This window comes from Oncorhynchus nerka, linkage group LG21 (genome assembly GCF_034236695.1).
Source record: "Oncorhynchus nerka isolate Pitt River linkage group LG21, Oner_Uvic_2.0, whole genome shotgun sequence".
In the NCBI taxonomy this organism is placed as follows: domain Eukaryota; kingdom Metazoa; phylum Chordata; class Actinopteri; order Salmoniformes; family Salmonidae; genus Oncorhynchus; species Oncorhynchus nerka.
This window is the reverse complement of record NC_088416.1, coordinates 29,178,063-29,192,808: the sequence shown is the minus strand read 5'-3', so window position 1 is coordinate 29,192,808 and position 14,746 is coordinate 29,178,063. Positions and strand designations below refer to the sequence as shown.

At 42.4% G+C, this 14,746-nt stretch overlaps 2 protein-coding genes across 4 annotated transcripts in view; both read left to right on the top strand.

The window, feature by feature from the left end:
* Positions 1-10: 10 nt before the first annotated feature.
* On the top strand, positions 11-7,678 carry LOC115104266 (xaa-Pro aminopeptidase 3-like). Of its 3 annotated transcripts, none has more exons than XM_065006536.1 (10): positions 11-160; positions 249-389; positions 885-1,007; positions 1,211-1,618; positions 1,847-2,169; positions 2,286-2,399; positions 2,576-2,661; positions 2,773-2,956; positions 6,541-6,661; positions 7,058-7,678. In XM_065006536.1, exons 2-10 carry the CDS (start codon positions 317-319, stop codon positions 7,222-7,224), a joined length of 1,599 nt encoding a protein of 532 aa, XP_064862608.1. In that variant the 5' UTR covers positions 11-160; positions 249-316; the 3' UTR covers positions 7,225-7,678. The 3 variants fall into 3 exon arrangements, with proteins under 3 accessions (XP_064862608.1, XP_029481485.1, XP_064862607.1); XM_029625625.2 differs by having other exon boundaries at positions 11-389; positions 1,847-2,031; positions 2,107-2,169; XM_065006535.1 differs by having other exon boundaries at positions 11-389.
* Positions 7,679-9,125: 1,447 nt separating this feature from the next.
* Positions 9,126-14,746, top strand: part of LOC115104263 (histone acetyltransferase p300-like) — a 29,382-nt gene continuing 23,761 nt past the window's right edge. The window contains 1 exon segment of the mRNA XM_029625619.2: positions 9,126-11,406. Coding sequence (XP_029481479.2) covers positions 11,313-11,406 — 94 coding nt within the window. The 5' untranslated portion in view covers positions 9,126-11,312.

Here is a 14,746-nt window from a genome sequence, read left to right as displayed (position 1 = left end):
TTGCTATCCAATCAAAAAACCTAATATTGTACTTCCACCAATGGTAACGATTGTCTTACAGGGGAGGCTGAAACTTGTCACCTTACAAGCACTGCAGACAGACGCATTTATCGACATGATACAGTCACAAATTCCTACATGTTGGCTGTCGTATGAAGAGGTAGTCGTTTTATATAGTTTACGTTTGATGTTTAGTCTGCCAAAGTATTTATATTTTATGTAATTGTGTATACCGCAATACAATTTAGGGCCACCACTTGTGGACATCATGATGATGGGAGTTAACTGTCGCTGATAGTCTGACCGACTTGCAACAATGTTGCACTCAATTAACATTTTGACCAGATCCATTACCCAATTGGTGTCACACTCAAAGTTTTGGAGTCAATGTGAGTGGTGAAATATTTGGTTATTTTTATTACAATGGTAGATTGTAATTTTTATATCTGGCCACTGTCCAGACAAATGAGCTTATCTAACTACTGTAGTCAGGGTCAAGATCACAATAGCGTACTCTTGACGTCCTTTTCTCAAATCCTATTGGAGGAGAAGGTCCAAGGGGCGGGACCTCTTGCTTTCTCATCCAATGGGTTTTAAAAGAGGACGCGTGGAGAATGCAATTGAGATCTTCCCTATGATTTATGCAAGCTAATTTCACATTGTATGTTTGTATAACACAAATGCTTGCCTCAGCAAGATGGAAGGTATAATGGATGTTATTCCCCAATGATATGTCATACTTTTATTATAGGATCAACTTATGTATAAATCTTAAATCATGTAGATTTGTATGGCCAGCTGACTGTGGAAGATTCTGTAAGACCTAGGTGAAAAATAACTGAATTTATTTGCAAACTTTTCCCTCACTGGTAACCTCTCTGCAGGTCATCTGTGGTGCCCATCCCGGAATGTCTCCGTTATACCAGGAGGGTGGAAACCACGGAAGGTTCCACCAAGATACCTCGGCCAGCTAAGCCCCTTCACTCATCCACACCTCATAAAAAATGGTACTCATGGGCATACAGCTATGTCCCATTTCTGCCAATCAGTTACTCTACATCATTTACCTGATATCAAAGCTCATTGTTATCTTATTCACAACAGCAAACTATGGGTATGAATACTGTTGTGTAGTACAGTGCAGTCGCTTCAGGGAGTTTTGAATGGTGGGTTTATAACTTCTTCTTCCCCTTCTTGCTCTCTGTCACAGGTGAGGTGACCCCTGGCTTAACCCAAACAGAGTTTGATCTCCGTCGGCAAAGACTGGCCTCTCTCATCGAGGTTCAGGCAGATCGGCTGGGACCCACTGCTTCGCCCAACAAACACCTTGTCATTGTCCTGTCCCACCCAATCTGCTACATGACCAATGACATCCCCTACCCCTTCCACCAGAACCAGGACTTCCTCTACCTCACAGGCATCCTTGAACCAGACAGCGCCCTGGTTCTATGTGGTACTGGCCGCCCGGACCAGGCCATCCTCTTTGTACCCCGCAGGGACCCGGCCAGGGAGCTGTGGGACGGGCCCAGGTCAGGGAAGGATGGGGCGGCAGCGTTGACCGGGGTCGAGAGGGTCCATTGCACAGAAGAGTTGGGACTTGTACTCAAAAGCCTTAAAGGTCGGGTGTAACTAGGGGAAAGTCATTCGAACATACATATTTTAGAGTAAATTTTACTCTTTGGATGAAAGATTAGGGATTAGAAGCCTGAGCAACGTAGCTCCAAATTGTGGATCAAATTTTAATTCCGAAACAAATGCAACTGTTTGAACCATTTCAAAGTGATGTAAGGAAATTAGACAAACTATATCACTAACAATTTTACTCTGATTGTTCCCTCTCTCTCAGGTAGCACTGTGTGGTATGATGGCTCCAAGCCCTGCCACCCTGGGCTCCACCAAACCCATGTTCGGCCTCTGCTGGAAGGGGGGCCCATAGTGCGCTCTCTCAGACCCCTTACACACTCCCTCAGGGCCCTCAAGAGCCCAGCCGAGGTGGCTCTCATGAAGGAGGCTGGTCGCATCACAGCACAGGTGAGTCACCTCACACACGCCATGAGTGAAGCACTCTCAACTGTTCACATAAACCCTCTGCATCCCCTCTTTCAGGCATTCAAAAAGACTATGAGTATGTCTCAAGGGGATATTGATGAAGCTCTACTGTATGCTAAGGTGAGTTACAGGTCTTTAGACACTTTATAATTAGGGTGTGTTGTCATTGAAAATATGGTTTAACACCTATGGTAGCAACGATAATGATGAAATGTGAATCTCTTTCTCAATCCCAGTTTGATTTTGAGTGCCGTGCCCACGGAGCCAATTTCTTGGCCTATCCTCCTGTGGTTGCTGGTGGAAACCGAGCCAATACACTTCATTACATAAACAACAACCAGATTGTCAAGGTGAAGGGACATATGCAATGTTGCTGCTGAATGTGGGCCCATAATTCTGAGGTCAGAAGATTTAGAATTCTTAACACCCCAGCATTGCCACGATGGCACATACTACATCTACCAGTAACTGTCTGTGTCCAGACAAATAAGACTTTGCCCAATTCCTTGTCTTTTCTTTCTCTCAGAATGGGGAGATGGTGCTACTTGATGGAGGGTGTGAATACTTCTGTTATGTCAGTGATATTACTCGCACCTGGCCGGTGAACGGAAAGTGAGTTGCATCAACAGAGATACCATTTTGGATGTTCGCTCCTTCTCTCTTCTCTCTCCCTCCTTTTAATGAAGTCTCCTTTTCTACCCCTCTCTTGCATGGTGAGCCCAGGTTCAGTCCTGCCCAGGCAGAGTTGTATGAGGGGGTGTTGGAGGTGCAGAAGGCCTGTCTGTCTCTGTGCTCCCCAGGAGTCAGTCTGGACCACATCTACAGCACCATGTTGGCTCTGCTGGGACGCCAACTCAAACAGCTGGGTATCGTGAAGGGCTCCACCAGTGATGCTGATACACTTAAGGTACGCTCAGTGTCGCTGTGTCCTTCTGCTCAAAGTAGTTCCATGGTTGGAGAAAATAACTCCATGTCCAGGTTAACTAATAATGATATCAAATGCATGCATAGATAACTGAAGGGTGTTTAGCATCAATGTAAATGATATCGCTTACTTACTCAAATGTTTTAATAGTAATATTTAATTGAAAGTAATAGGTTAGATTTTGTGGCTTAGGGGGACCATGGAGACTCAATGGCTAGGAAAGGGTATTAGAGGTTAATGCTGTGTATCAAAAAACCTATTGGATAACAAACACTAATACTAATAACGTTCAGTAATAAACCATATAGGTCCTTTATAATCCTAAATTATTACATTTATGTGTAGAAACTTCAGACCATTGACCTTTTTAATTCAGATTGGTAAGAAATGTCAGGACCTGAGTTAGATTGCACATTTCCTGACAGTAAAAGGGCTCCCGAGTGGCACAGTGGTCTAAGTGCAAGAGGTGTCACTACAGACCCTGGTTTGATTTCCGGCTGTATCACAACTGGTCGTGATTGGGAGTACCATAGGGTGGCGCACAATTGGCCCAGCGTCGTCTGGGTTAGGGTTTAGCCGGGGTAGGCCGTCATTTTAAATTGACTTGCCTAGTTAAATTAACATTTTAAAAATCAGCAAAAATAATGGCAAGTCTAGATCGGATTTTAATTACAGACAGAACAATCTAGACATGTAAACGCAAGCGTGCAGTTTCTTCCGTGTCGAATGTGAAAAACAGGCAGAGTTCTCTGGTGCAATACCCAGGAAAGCGTATAGTTTCTCCCAGGATGCAACATGGTAAAAACACTAAAATCTCTCCGTGTTTATGGGGCATCGGTCCCTAAATTCATCATCCTCAGTGTAAGAGTCTAGGGTAGACAATGGCAACATGTTCGTTTGTAGCTTAACGATCAATGTGAGGCCATACGTTTTCTAAGACTCAGATTAAAAAATATTTGGCCTATGAGGTTGCACAATAATCAGGCCTTGATGGTAGTTGGGAGAAGACCGAAAGGTCGGGGCCAAGGGTTGCAGCACGCCACAGGAGTAGCCTAGGTATCACACCGGCTTGTGTTGGGAGGCTGGGTAGGAGAGAAGGCAATCAGCAAGACCGGCGTGTGGTGGAGGAGCTTTCAGCAATGGCACCGGAGCGATTGATATCGGTTTGCTTTCTCGATTTATAGTTATTTTATAAATGTTTAGAGTGACCAGTGTAATTTCTCACCAAAAGATGGACATGCCATTGCCATGTTAGGCATTCTAGCAGTACCAGATGGTCTCAAAATGGCCTAGAATATGGGTTCTTAAACGTTTTTGGTCTGGGACCCCATTTGGATAAAAAAAATGAAAATAAATAGTGACCCCCACCATGTAAAAAATAAAATGATGTAATCAACAGCCAATGTTAACTTTAAAATGTTTTCGCTCTGAGTCTATTACAAATCACTGACAGTATTTCAATCGGTATGGTTTGAAATGCATCAGAAAGGTATTGGGAAATTCAGAAGATTATCAGGCAATAATGTTGTATGATCTTCTGTGTAGAAAAGAACATCACCCCAAGTCTGATTTAGTGCCTAATCTTGTCCACTCGGTTGTAGTAAGAAAACAGAAACCGCTCTGTTCATTACTGCATTTAGCATCAGTTACTGATGCATCAATTACTGATGTAACCCCAGTTCTATGAACTAAATGCAAATTCTCTCGTGACCCCACTACAAATCAGGTAACCACACATGGGGTCGCAACCCCTAGTTTGGGAAAACCTGGCTTAGAACATGTTAAAGTTAAAAGAACACAACAAAGGATGTTTAAGGAAATATATTGAAAATTTTATTCCAAAACCATCACATTGTTGTAGTATTGTGATGTACTAATGTTGGAGTAATGATTAATAAATGGTGAGCAAACTGTTTACCGTAATTGCTGGACTATAAGCCGCTACTTTATTCCCACGCTTTGAACCTCGCGGTTTATACAATGACGCGGCTAATTTATGGATTTTTCCCGCTTTCACAAAATTCATGCTGCCAAAACTGCTCCTTGTTCAGTGGGAGTCTTGGATGACAAGTGGGGAGAAATCCTTCACTAAAACGGGCTGCATGCGAAGAGCAACTTATGGTCAAGTCTGCCAGTGGGTCCTGACAGTGTGGAGCATTGTCAAAAAATCCACTATCAACGGGTTTCGAAAGGCTGGACTGCTGCGTGTTGAAGGGGCAGCATGAGCTCAGCGGGGTATTTGCCTCCGGATGAAAGTGACGAGAGCGACAATGAAAAAAATCCAACATCGGATGAAGCAATTCTGAGGCTATTCATCTCCGACCCCGAAGGAGATGACTTCAGTGGTTTCAGTGCACAGGAGGAGGAAGATAGTGACCAAGTTAATTTGTTTCAATGTACCGGTAGGCACCTGCGGCTTATAGACATGTGCGGCGTATTTATGTACAAAATACATATTTTTAATAATTCAGTAGGTGCGGTTTATATTCAGGTGCGCTTAATAGTCCAGCAATTATGGTAAATGCCTTGTAAATGGTTTGTTACTGACCGTTATTATAAAGTATTAAGCCTACCCATGATGGCAGGTAGCCTAGCGATCAGAGCGTTAGGCCAGTAACTGAAAGGTCGCTGGTTCAAATAAATGAGATGACAAGGTGAAAAATCTGACTGCCCTTAAGCAAGGCACTTAACCCTAATTTACTCCAGGGGTGCTGTACTACTATGACTGACCCTGTAAAACAACACATTTCACTGCACCCATCCGGTGTATGTGACAAATATATGTCAAAATGAAAGGCAGACACAGAACTGAAAGAAGTCACAGTTAAAATCTTTTCTGGGCAAAGAATCCTGGAACTTTGGATATTTTGTGTTTACTTTGCTTTCTCGAATGGTCTGTGGTCAGGAAATTACATTAACGTCTTCAGGCCCATTTTAAACTGTAAAGTAGTGACCTAATTACACCCTTCGCAAAGCACAATATCCCTGTGTACTACCTATAATCGAGGCATCACTTTTCTGTAGCAATTCAACTCTGGGGGGAGAAATCTAGCCAAACCAAAGTTTAATATACATTTGATTGAGCAGCTGTACTCTTTCAAAAGTTTTGGATTGCGAATTAGTGTAATCAATTACTGAAATATTTACTAACAATCCTGACTAGCAAATGCCTCTATTGAGATTAATAGTGTACTCCAATCCAAATGTTGTCCAGTTGAGCAGGTATATTTAGAATATATGCTCATTGAATAAGAAAGCAGTAGTGTAGCTGTGGTAATTTTGGTAGATACATTTTTATTTGTACTTATGGGACCAACACAGTCCTTCCCTCCTGAAATACAAATTTTAGATGTCATTGATAGATAAAAGTAGATGAATACCAGCAGTAATAAATTAACTTACTTTTCTCAAACTGAAACTTGACCATAGATAAACCTAGATTTGTAATGGAAGGTAACTTTATCACCACATAGAAAGAATTTTCCGTGAGATATTGGAACATTGAGTGCAGAGCTTGAGCATGTAGTGTACTTTGTTGCTTCGGTGACCTGTATTGCTGCTTCTAGGCGGCGCGGCGCTACTGCCCCCACCATGTTGGTCACTACCTGGGCATGGATGTGCACGATACCCCTGAGCTTTCCCGCTCTCAGCCCCTCCAGCCTGGAATGGCAATCACAATAGAGCCAGGTACTGTATACATGAGCAAGGGTACAATCTCTCTCACTCAGTTCAGTTTTTCATATTAGTCATATTCAACTGATTGACAAACTTTGAGAAACTGTGCACTTTGTAGGCTGGATTAACACTCCACTAGGGGTATTCTGCCGTAGAGGCAACACTATTACTGCACCACTCACCACACGCACAGTGGGCTCCACATAGTTTACATGGTAGAATGTAACTTTACACAAGTATCATTTATGTTTAGCTAAGGAGAATGTTGTATAGTGTAAACCCAGCCTTCCCAGTGAAACAACCAGAGATTCCTATACAAACACTGAAGCACTACTGTTCCAAGGTTTAATGCATGTGTGTGCATGAATGCATCAAGTGACTACACTCCAGTCCATCTCTCTCTTTAAGGGCTGTACATATGTGAGGACGATGACCAGGTTCCAGAGCGATTCCGTGGACTTGGGGTGAGAATAGAGGACGACGTTGTGATTCAAGACGAGATAAACCCCTTGATCCTGTCCTCTGACACACCCAAAACCATTGCTGATGTTGAAAGAGCCTGTGCACAGAGTTAGGGCTGAGAGAGACCAGACATGGGGAGGGTATATACCTTGCTCCCAACTGAAGTGTGACCGTATACACTCCTCAAAATGCTGAGTGTGAGCAAGAGTGAGTGTTCATCCCTATCGAGTGACTGGTCACATTTCAGTGGGTTCTTCTTCGGTATTGGCGATTGCACAATTTAATGTGCATCCTGCCAGCTACTGTGCGGGATGGAAACAGGGTTTCCCCAAAAAGCGTAACTACCAACAAAAAATGAACAAACTACCAAAAATAAAATATCAAAACAACTTCACTGTTAAAAAATAAACTGATCTGATCCCTACACAGGCTCAGGGGGAGCCTGGGAGGGCGGGCTGTCTTCCGGCGCCAATACCCCTTCCAAGTGCTTCAGATGTATACTAAACAAAAATATAAAGTGTTGGTCCCATGTTTCATGAGCTGAAATAAAAGATCCCTGAAATGTTCCATAGATGTTAAATGCTTATTACTCTCAAATTTTGTGCACAAATGTGTTTACATCTGTTAGTGAGCGTTTCTCCTTTGCAAAGATAATCAATCCACCTGACAGGTGTGGCATATCAAGAAGCTGATTAAACAGCATGATCATTAAACTGGTGCACTTTCTGATGGAGACAATAAAAGGCCACTCTAAAATGTGCAGTTTTGTCACACAACACAATGCCACAGATTTCTCAAGTTTTTAGGGAGTGTGCAATTGGCATGCTGACTGCAGGAATGTCCAAACAGAGCTGTTGCCAGAGAATTTACTGTTAATTTCTCTACCATAAGCCGCCTCCGACATCGTTTTAGAGAATTTGGCAGTACATCTGACCGGCCTCACAACCGCAGACCATGTTTAACAATGCCAGCCCAGGACCTCCACATCTGGTTTCTTCTCACCGGGGGATTGTCTGAGAAGGGGGAGGGTGTATTTCTGTCTGTAATAAAGCCCTTTTGTGGGGGAAAACTCATTCTGATGGGCTGGGTCTGACTCCCAAGTGGGTGGGCTTATGCCCACCTATGGCTGTGCCCCTGCCCAGTCATGTGAAATCCATAGATTAGGGCCTAATTAATTTATTTCAATTGACTGGTTTCTTTCTATGAACTGTAACTCAGTGAAATATTTGAAATTGTTGCATTTTTGCGTTGATATTTTTGTGCAGTATAAAATCCTTAAATCCCCAAAACGTTTCTGCTGCAGCCACAATCTCCAGTTTCTTAGACTTCTTTGAGAGTTGAGCCGCAGTTTATAACTGTGGCAATGAACACCACAAAATCCACCTTTTTAACACAGGGTATCTTTTGACTGGCAGCAAACATTTACTACAGGCTGTGGTACATCCACTACCATGTATTCACTAGCATCACTTGTTTTCCCAATTATTTATATGGGTTTCTGGAGGACTGCTTGATTATTCATCATGGATCTGAATGTGGTAATGTTTTCATTGTCTTTTCTACTATAAAAATAGTTCTCAGACTAATACAATTCACAGGTTCCTTGCAGGATAGGAGAGCATTAGATAATGGCTCTATTGTGCAAGAATCGTCTCATTTATTAGGAATATTGGGATTTGAGATTAGTTTATTGAAGACAAATGTATATTTGTGTGTGGGTTATAGTTTTTATACATAGTCATGTCTAATTGAAAATGCTGTCAACAGAATATTCAGTTCTATTATTTCTAACAGTTGGTCATAAATCTACTTAAATGAGACACCTGATATAGCCTATATGAGCATCGTTTGCCGCAATGATAATCTTATTTGTATCGAGAAGTGAAGCGCCCTCTTAAATATATTCTGATATGTTGGTGGAACACGACTGCCCCCTACAGATGATAGCACTAGTATTGCCACTCCGAAAACAAATACGAAATGATTTTCCGGGCAATCCCGAGTACCAACCCCCTTCACGCCTAATATTGCTGTACCTCAACCCTCCCCCGTGTCAGAGGAGTAGAAACAACAAGCCGCCATTTTGTTTGTGCGGACAGACCGAAAGAGGCAGGAGATACCGAGAAAGAAAGCGACTTCAGCGCGGATAATAGCGACTCCGAGACCCGCCGGTGAAAGAGTGGCGATGTCGTGTCGGTGCGAAAAGAGGGATGAAAGTAAAAACAAAAGATAAGGCAGAAGAAGAATGAGGGAGTGAAAAAAGGATATTATTTGAAAATCCAAGGAAGGGGTGTTTTTACGGAGCGGAGAGGAGAGGCGGAAGAAGGCAATATATTTAACGAAGAAAAAAACCTGCGAGCGAAAGAAAAAATAAAACGCGAAAAAAAAATCATAATTTACCCATCGCCACAGATGAAAAAAATGCCCGCATAGACAAATATACCGATAAATGTATATTGGGTATTTGAGGGGGTGTAAAAGGCAGGTTTAAAGGAAATATAAATTAGGATAATCGTGAAGGGGGGGCATTTACCACCACAAAGACTCAATGAAAGGATTTTGTGGACCACAATTATGTTTGGGGGTGTTGCTATCATTATCTTATGGACGAAGCTTGACACTTTTCTAAAATAGCCATAATATTGTTGCGACCCCCCCTCGCTTTATCAGATTTTCGCTCATCGCTGTATTCTCTTGTTCTTGGTCGGGATTTTTTTCGTCACTTGCATTGCAACCTAAATCAGCATACGCAGTGACCGATGATTTCTTGCAATATTTATCAACCAATTTCATCTTTCTAATCAATGTTGATCTTATTGCAGTGGGTTATATGATTACCTTTTGAAGACCTTTCTTGGGTAAGCTTTAAATCGCAAACACTTGGGCAAGTAAACCAAACGTCCTCTGCAAATTAAAACTAGGACTAATTGAATCAATCTGATAGGACATGAATTGGCACATTCTGGGCTAGAACTAAGCGATTTTTGCCTTAATTAGCCTAAATTATTTTTCAGGACACAAACTAATTGCTCAAAATTGTATTGCTTCAATTTAACCTCATTGCATGTAATTGGCATAATCGCGCAAAGGGGTGCAACATCCAAATGTGCATTCAGTGTCCGTTATTTTTTCCAATTCAGTGCCGTGCATTGACAAACTAACAAAATAATGACACGATGTAGACTACAGGTAGATGTTAAGGGAAACGTATTAAGTGCATCGAATAGGAGCCCATAGGTGTAGTACAGCCTATCCTATTGGAGAACGGAACTTGATCAGTCAGCTTCACTGTATTTTTTTCAGATCTGAATTGCACCCCTATACAATTGTATTTATCTACAAGACAATGCGAATTGTTTTCAGTGTTGAATTCGAGGTTTTTAACCGATGCTTTAAATGCCTCTTGAACCACTATCACTCATTGGGACTGGGTATCCCGGTTTCATAGCCCAAAATATAGACAAGCCTATCAAGTTATTGTTTCTTGACGATCCCAATTTACGTATGGGGATGATTTTGATATTCTGTCACTGTGGGACACATTCATCTGTGGTTTTTTATTAGACTAAGGATCTAACGCCATAATTGTATTATTTGACAACTCATTACTTTGTGGTAATGTTGGGATCAAATTGCATTAACTGCAATGGCAAATCAGACAAAGTGGAAGATTTTCGGGTCCCCGTTTTCGGGTCCCTCATAACTGTTGCATGAGACGAGGCCCCCAAAGGTAGCTACCACTGGGGTACGGTTCGCTTGTGTTTATCGCGTTTCCCATTTTGCTTCCCTGGACGCCGGCGACTATGGCGGAAAAGACTGATGCTGCTATGGAGGACAGGTCTTGGGACAATTTTTTCCGACTCCAAAGAGGCTAAATGAGATTGTCGAAGGCCTACTTGCTTGTCTTTTTCATCGACTCCACCTTCCCTCCTCCTTCTAAACTCGGAGAAATCTGTAAAGGAACAACATCTCTGACAGGGGAGGGGGATTGATAGCGACGGATAAGCATAGATCGAGAGTTGGAACGCTGAAAGGAGGAAGAGTGTATCGCAATTTCCTCCTTTCCCCCTACCGTCCCTAAACGGTGGGGGAAGAATCACAAACATTTTACAGAAGGGAAGTTTGAAAGAACTCGGACGCAAACAAGGGAATAAGCCAATCCTTTGTGGATATATAGCTATTTTTTAATTCGTGAAAAAATATGGCCGATAATGTTCTGGAGTCCGGCCCGCCTTCAGCCAAGAGGCCTAAACTATCATCCCCTGCTCTCTCAGTCTCCGCCAGTGATGGAAACGGTAAACATTTTAAATGCTATAACAGTCCTGCCTAGCTGTTCAGGGATGTTATACTACCTAGCAAGTTAACCAGCTTGTTTTACTAAGTTCCCATGAATGAGCCACATCCATCATCAGCCAAGTTGTGATGCCAACGTTAGCTACCAATTAGGTGGTAGTAGTAAAGGTTTGCTTGTTACCCAACTGATCAAAGAAAAGTTGACTGGCTAATTGCCCTCCCAGTGTGATGGTCTGAAGTGAAAGTTTGATGTCTGCCCGCTTGAAACAATGGGATAGTCCACGTATAGCAAGTTGTGAACTCACAGTATTGGAATGTATTAGGTAGCTAGTTAGTAACTTTAGCTAGCTAAATTGGCTATAATTTAACTAGCTGAAGATTGCTACCATTTATGGATAGCCAGCTAGTTAGCCAACGTTAGATATTTATCTTGAGCGTTGCAAGCAATGAAGATGCATGCTTTTGATGTTTGGGTAGCTATCTAGCTGAACGTTAGCTCTTATCAATCTTAGGTAAGGTGGCATAGGTAGCTTATCAGATAGGTGACACCATGTACATTATCAGTATTGGATTGGTGTAGGGGTTTATTTATTTGAACCTGTTCAGACAACTTCGCTGTAACATGGTGTCTGAAGTGTTATTATACTTACCGGCAGTTAGTTAGCGTTGTGACTGAGCCATCACCACTTCTGTATGTTGTGTACTGCTGCATTGTTGTCTAGTGGCTAGCTAGAGTCAAGTTGCTCGCGAGCAGACGAAAGTTGTAGTGCCTTTTGTCGCCACATATGTAGCAGCGTAATGCTATTTTATGCGTTTGTATGCATGTGTCCAGCTTTTTCATACCCTTTGTTTTAAAGTCTGAATTGTTTGGACTGACGTTATTCCTACCATTGAGTTCTCTCGTCGTATTTTGCCCCTAATTTGCAGGACTGCTACAATGTTAACTCCTTTGAATACTTTGATAACATGGTACAAGTTAAATGTCCAGTTTAAATTATTATAGGCCAGATTGAAAAACACATCAGATTTCCTAATTGTGCAGACCCCACTCCCTGACGAATGCAATTCATATTTATTCAATGGGTAGACTAAATTAGCTGCCTTGGCTGGTAGTTGGCACTCACGATTCCCCATTTTGTTTGTTTCTCCATGTTATGTCTGTCATCAGGATGCTTTTATTCACAAATTAAACAATTCAGGATTGCCCAAATAAGTTTTAGCTTTCGTTTCAATGTCATTTCTCACATGACACGAAGTCTAGATGTAACTTTTTTTGGAGCACTATGGCTACAATTCGGCAAAAGATCATAATCTGTACTCTACTAGCTCAACCAAGTCGCCATTTCACTTGAAGCATATGCCTTGTACAAGCATGTTCTCTCTTAACTTACAGCTCTGATTTAAGTCTCATCCAAGTTCTGTTGTACCAAGCAAGTCATGACTGGAATTCTAAGAAAGGCTCTGCACAGGTTTAACAAACCACTCTGTGGTGAAAAGTTGATTCTGTTGGAAGAGCAAATGCAACCCCCTCCTTTTAAAAACAACAACTTTTCACCCTGTGAAGGATCAATCGGTTGGGCTGTGAAAATGGTGGAAGTCAGTCCAGTAAACCTCTGCTGTCTGTTGCCTCCCATTGTGATGGGAGTCTGAGGCATCTTGTGGACCAGGTGTAGCTCACAGTAGCATTTGCAAAATCACTGCTTTAGAGGTAGCTACTGACATCATCCCCCAGACATAACGCAGACACAAGTGTACACAGCTTACCATGTGTTTCATTGGACATGGTGGGGGGTGTATTAGCTTAGATCTTTATTTTAATAAGTCAGGGGATATAGGAGGTAAATTGAGAAGGCTCTCTTGTTTATGAGACTGACGGGGACAGCTCATCTGTCTTAAACTACATGTACGGATGTTGTATCCATGCGGTGCAGAAGAACAATTTGAGTGTTCCCTGTGCTATAGTCACTGCAACTTGGGGGATAGTGTAGAAATATTAACACACCCACCTGTTTCTCTAAAAGTGAATTGAGCTTGACTGAGGATGCATGCTTGCATATTTTGAGTGGATCTCTTGTGTGTTTCATGGAAGATCCCCCCCCCCCCCCTTCTAAGATGGCTGCAGTCTACTGCTGCTCTAAGCTAGAGATTGCAAGAGGTGAGACTGAGATGCTTCTGCCGCCATAGGCGTTCCAAGTCTCTGCCAAGTACTTCCTCAACCTGGTGTCATAAATGTACCACTTGCCCCCCCGTTTCTGAAGTTCTATATCCAGAGGTGTTTGTTTGCCAAATGATGGTCATAAAGTACATAAAGGTTTGCCTTTGTTTGATATCCACCGTGCACTGTAAGTGAATGCACATGTCTCAGCCAGGGGCAATTCAAGTAGATCTTGCAACTTAGCAGGTATGTCTGTGCACTTGCTATTTCCCTTTCTCTATGAAGAGGCAGAGAAATGTCCTCTATATGCACACATCCACCTGCTACTCAGTCAGTGTTTACTTCTGTGGCTTCGCACTCTGACCCTACCCCGTCCACTTGTTTGGCACCCCATCAAACCACAAACTGGCCCAGGAGAGGAAGCTCTTGGGTGGGAGGCTTGTTGCCAGCCGCTGCACTGACTTAGGGTCCAGAAAGGGGAGGGATTCATTTAGTTGGTTGCAGCCAGCCGCTGCACTGACTTAAGGCATCCGCATGCTTCCCACCCGAAACAGTTTGTGCATATATTATGACATTTTGTGACGTTTTTGTGTTCGGCAAGTTTTTTTTTTAGCTGTTTGTGCACACCACATTTTTTTTCATGAGGCAAGCTGAAGTCCCCTTTGTCGGTGATTGGTCAACAGTACGGATTCTTCAATAAAGTGTTTGTCATTCAACGAGAGACGACTTGTTTTCATGCACGTTTTTTCACTTGCAAAATACTGCAACATCTTAGTTAGATGTAAAATTGCATGACTAAGACCACCTTGGCAAAAACATCAAAGGGAATCATAGATTTCTTGAGTTATATTAAATTAATTCAGACCATTTTGAGGAAGTGTATAGTGGCTAAGGTCTTTTTAAAGGAGCATGCTAGGCACAGACCTTCACCTAGCCAGGTTTTGCTAGGAGCAAACGGAACATAGTATGCAGACGCTGTTAGGGTCCAGAAAGAGGAGGGAGCCATTATTTTTAATTTTTTTAGATGGAGTTATTTCTCTTTCCAGAATTAATTGTTGCACCTACATTTTGAAGGAGGTTAGAGCTTTGTTAGTGAGCTTGCAATGTCAAGGGGCACAAGTGCATTTTTTTGCTACTGCTCTTAATGTACACCTCAGGATATCCCACTTACTCTGCCCTCTCTTTCC

Excerpts from the sequence above, each read along its gene's own strand:
- LOC115104266 (XM_065006536.1), top strand. The coding sequence starts at position 317 with ATGTTGCACTCAATTAACATTTTGACCAGATCCATTACCCAATTGGTG. Across the intron at positions 390-884 it reads CTCAAAGTTTTGGAGTCAAT|GTCATCTGTGGTGCCCATCC; the intron begins GTGAGTGGTGAA and ends ACCTCTCTGCAG. Across the intron at positions 1,619-1,846 it reads TGTACTCAAAAGCCTTAAAG|GTAGCACTGTGTGGTATGAT; the intron begins GTCGGGTGTAAC and ends CCTCTCTCTCAG.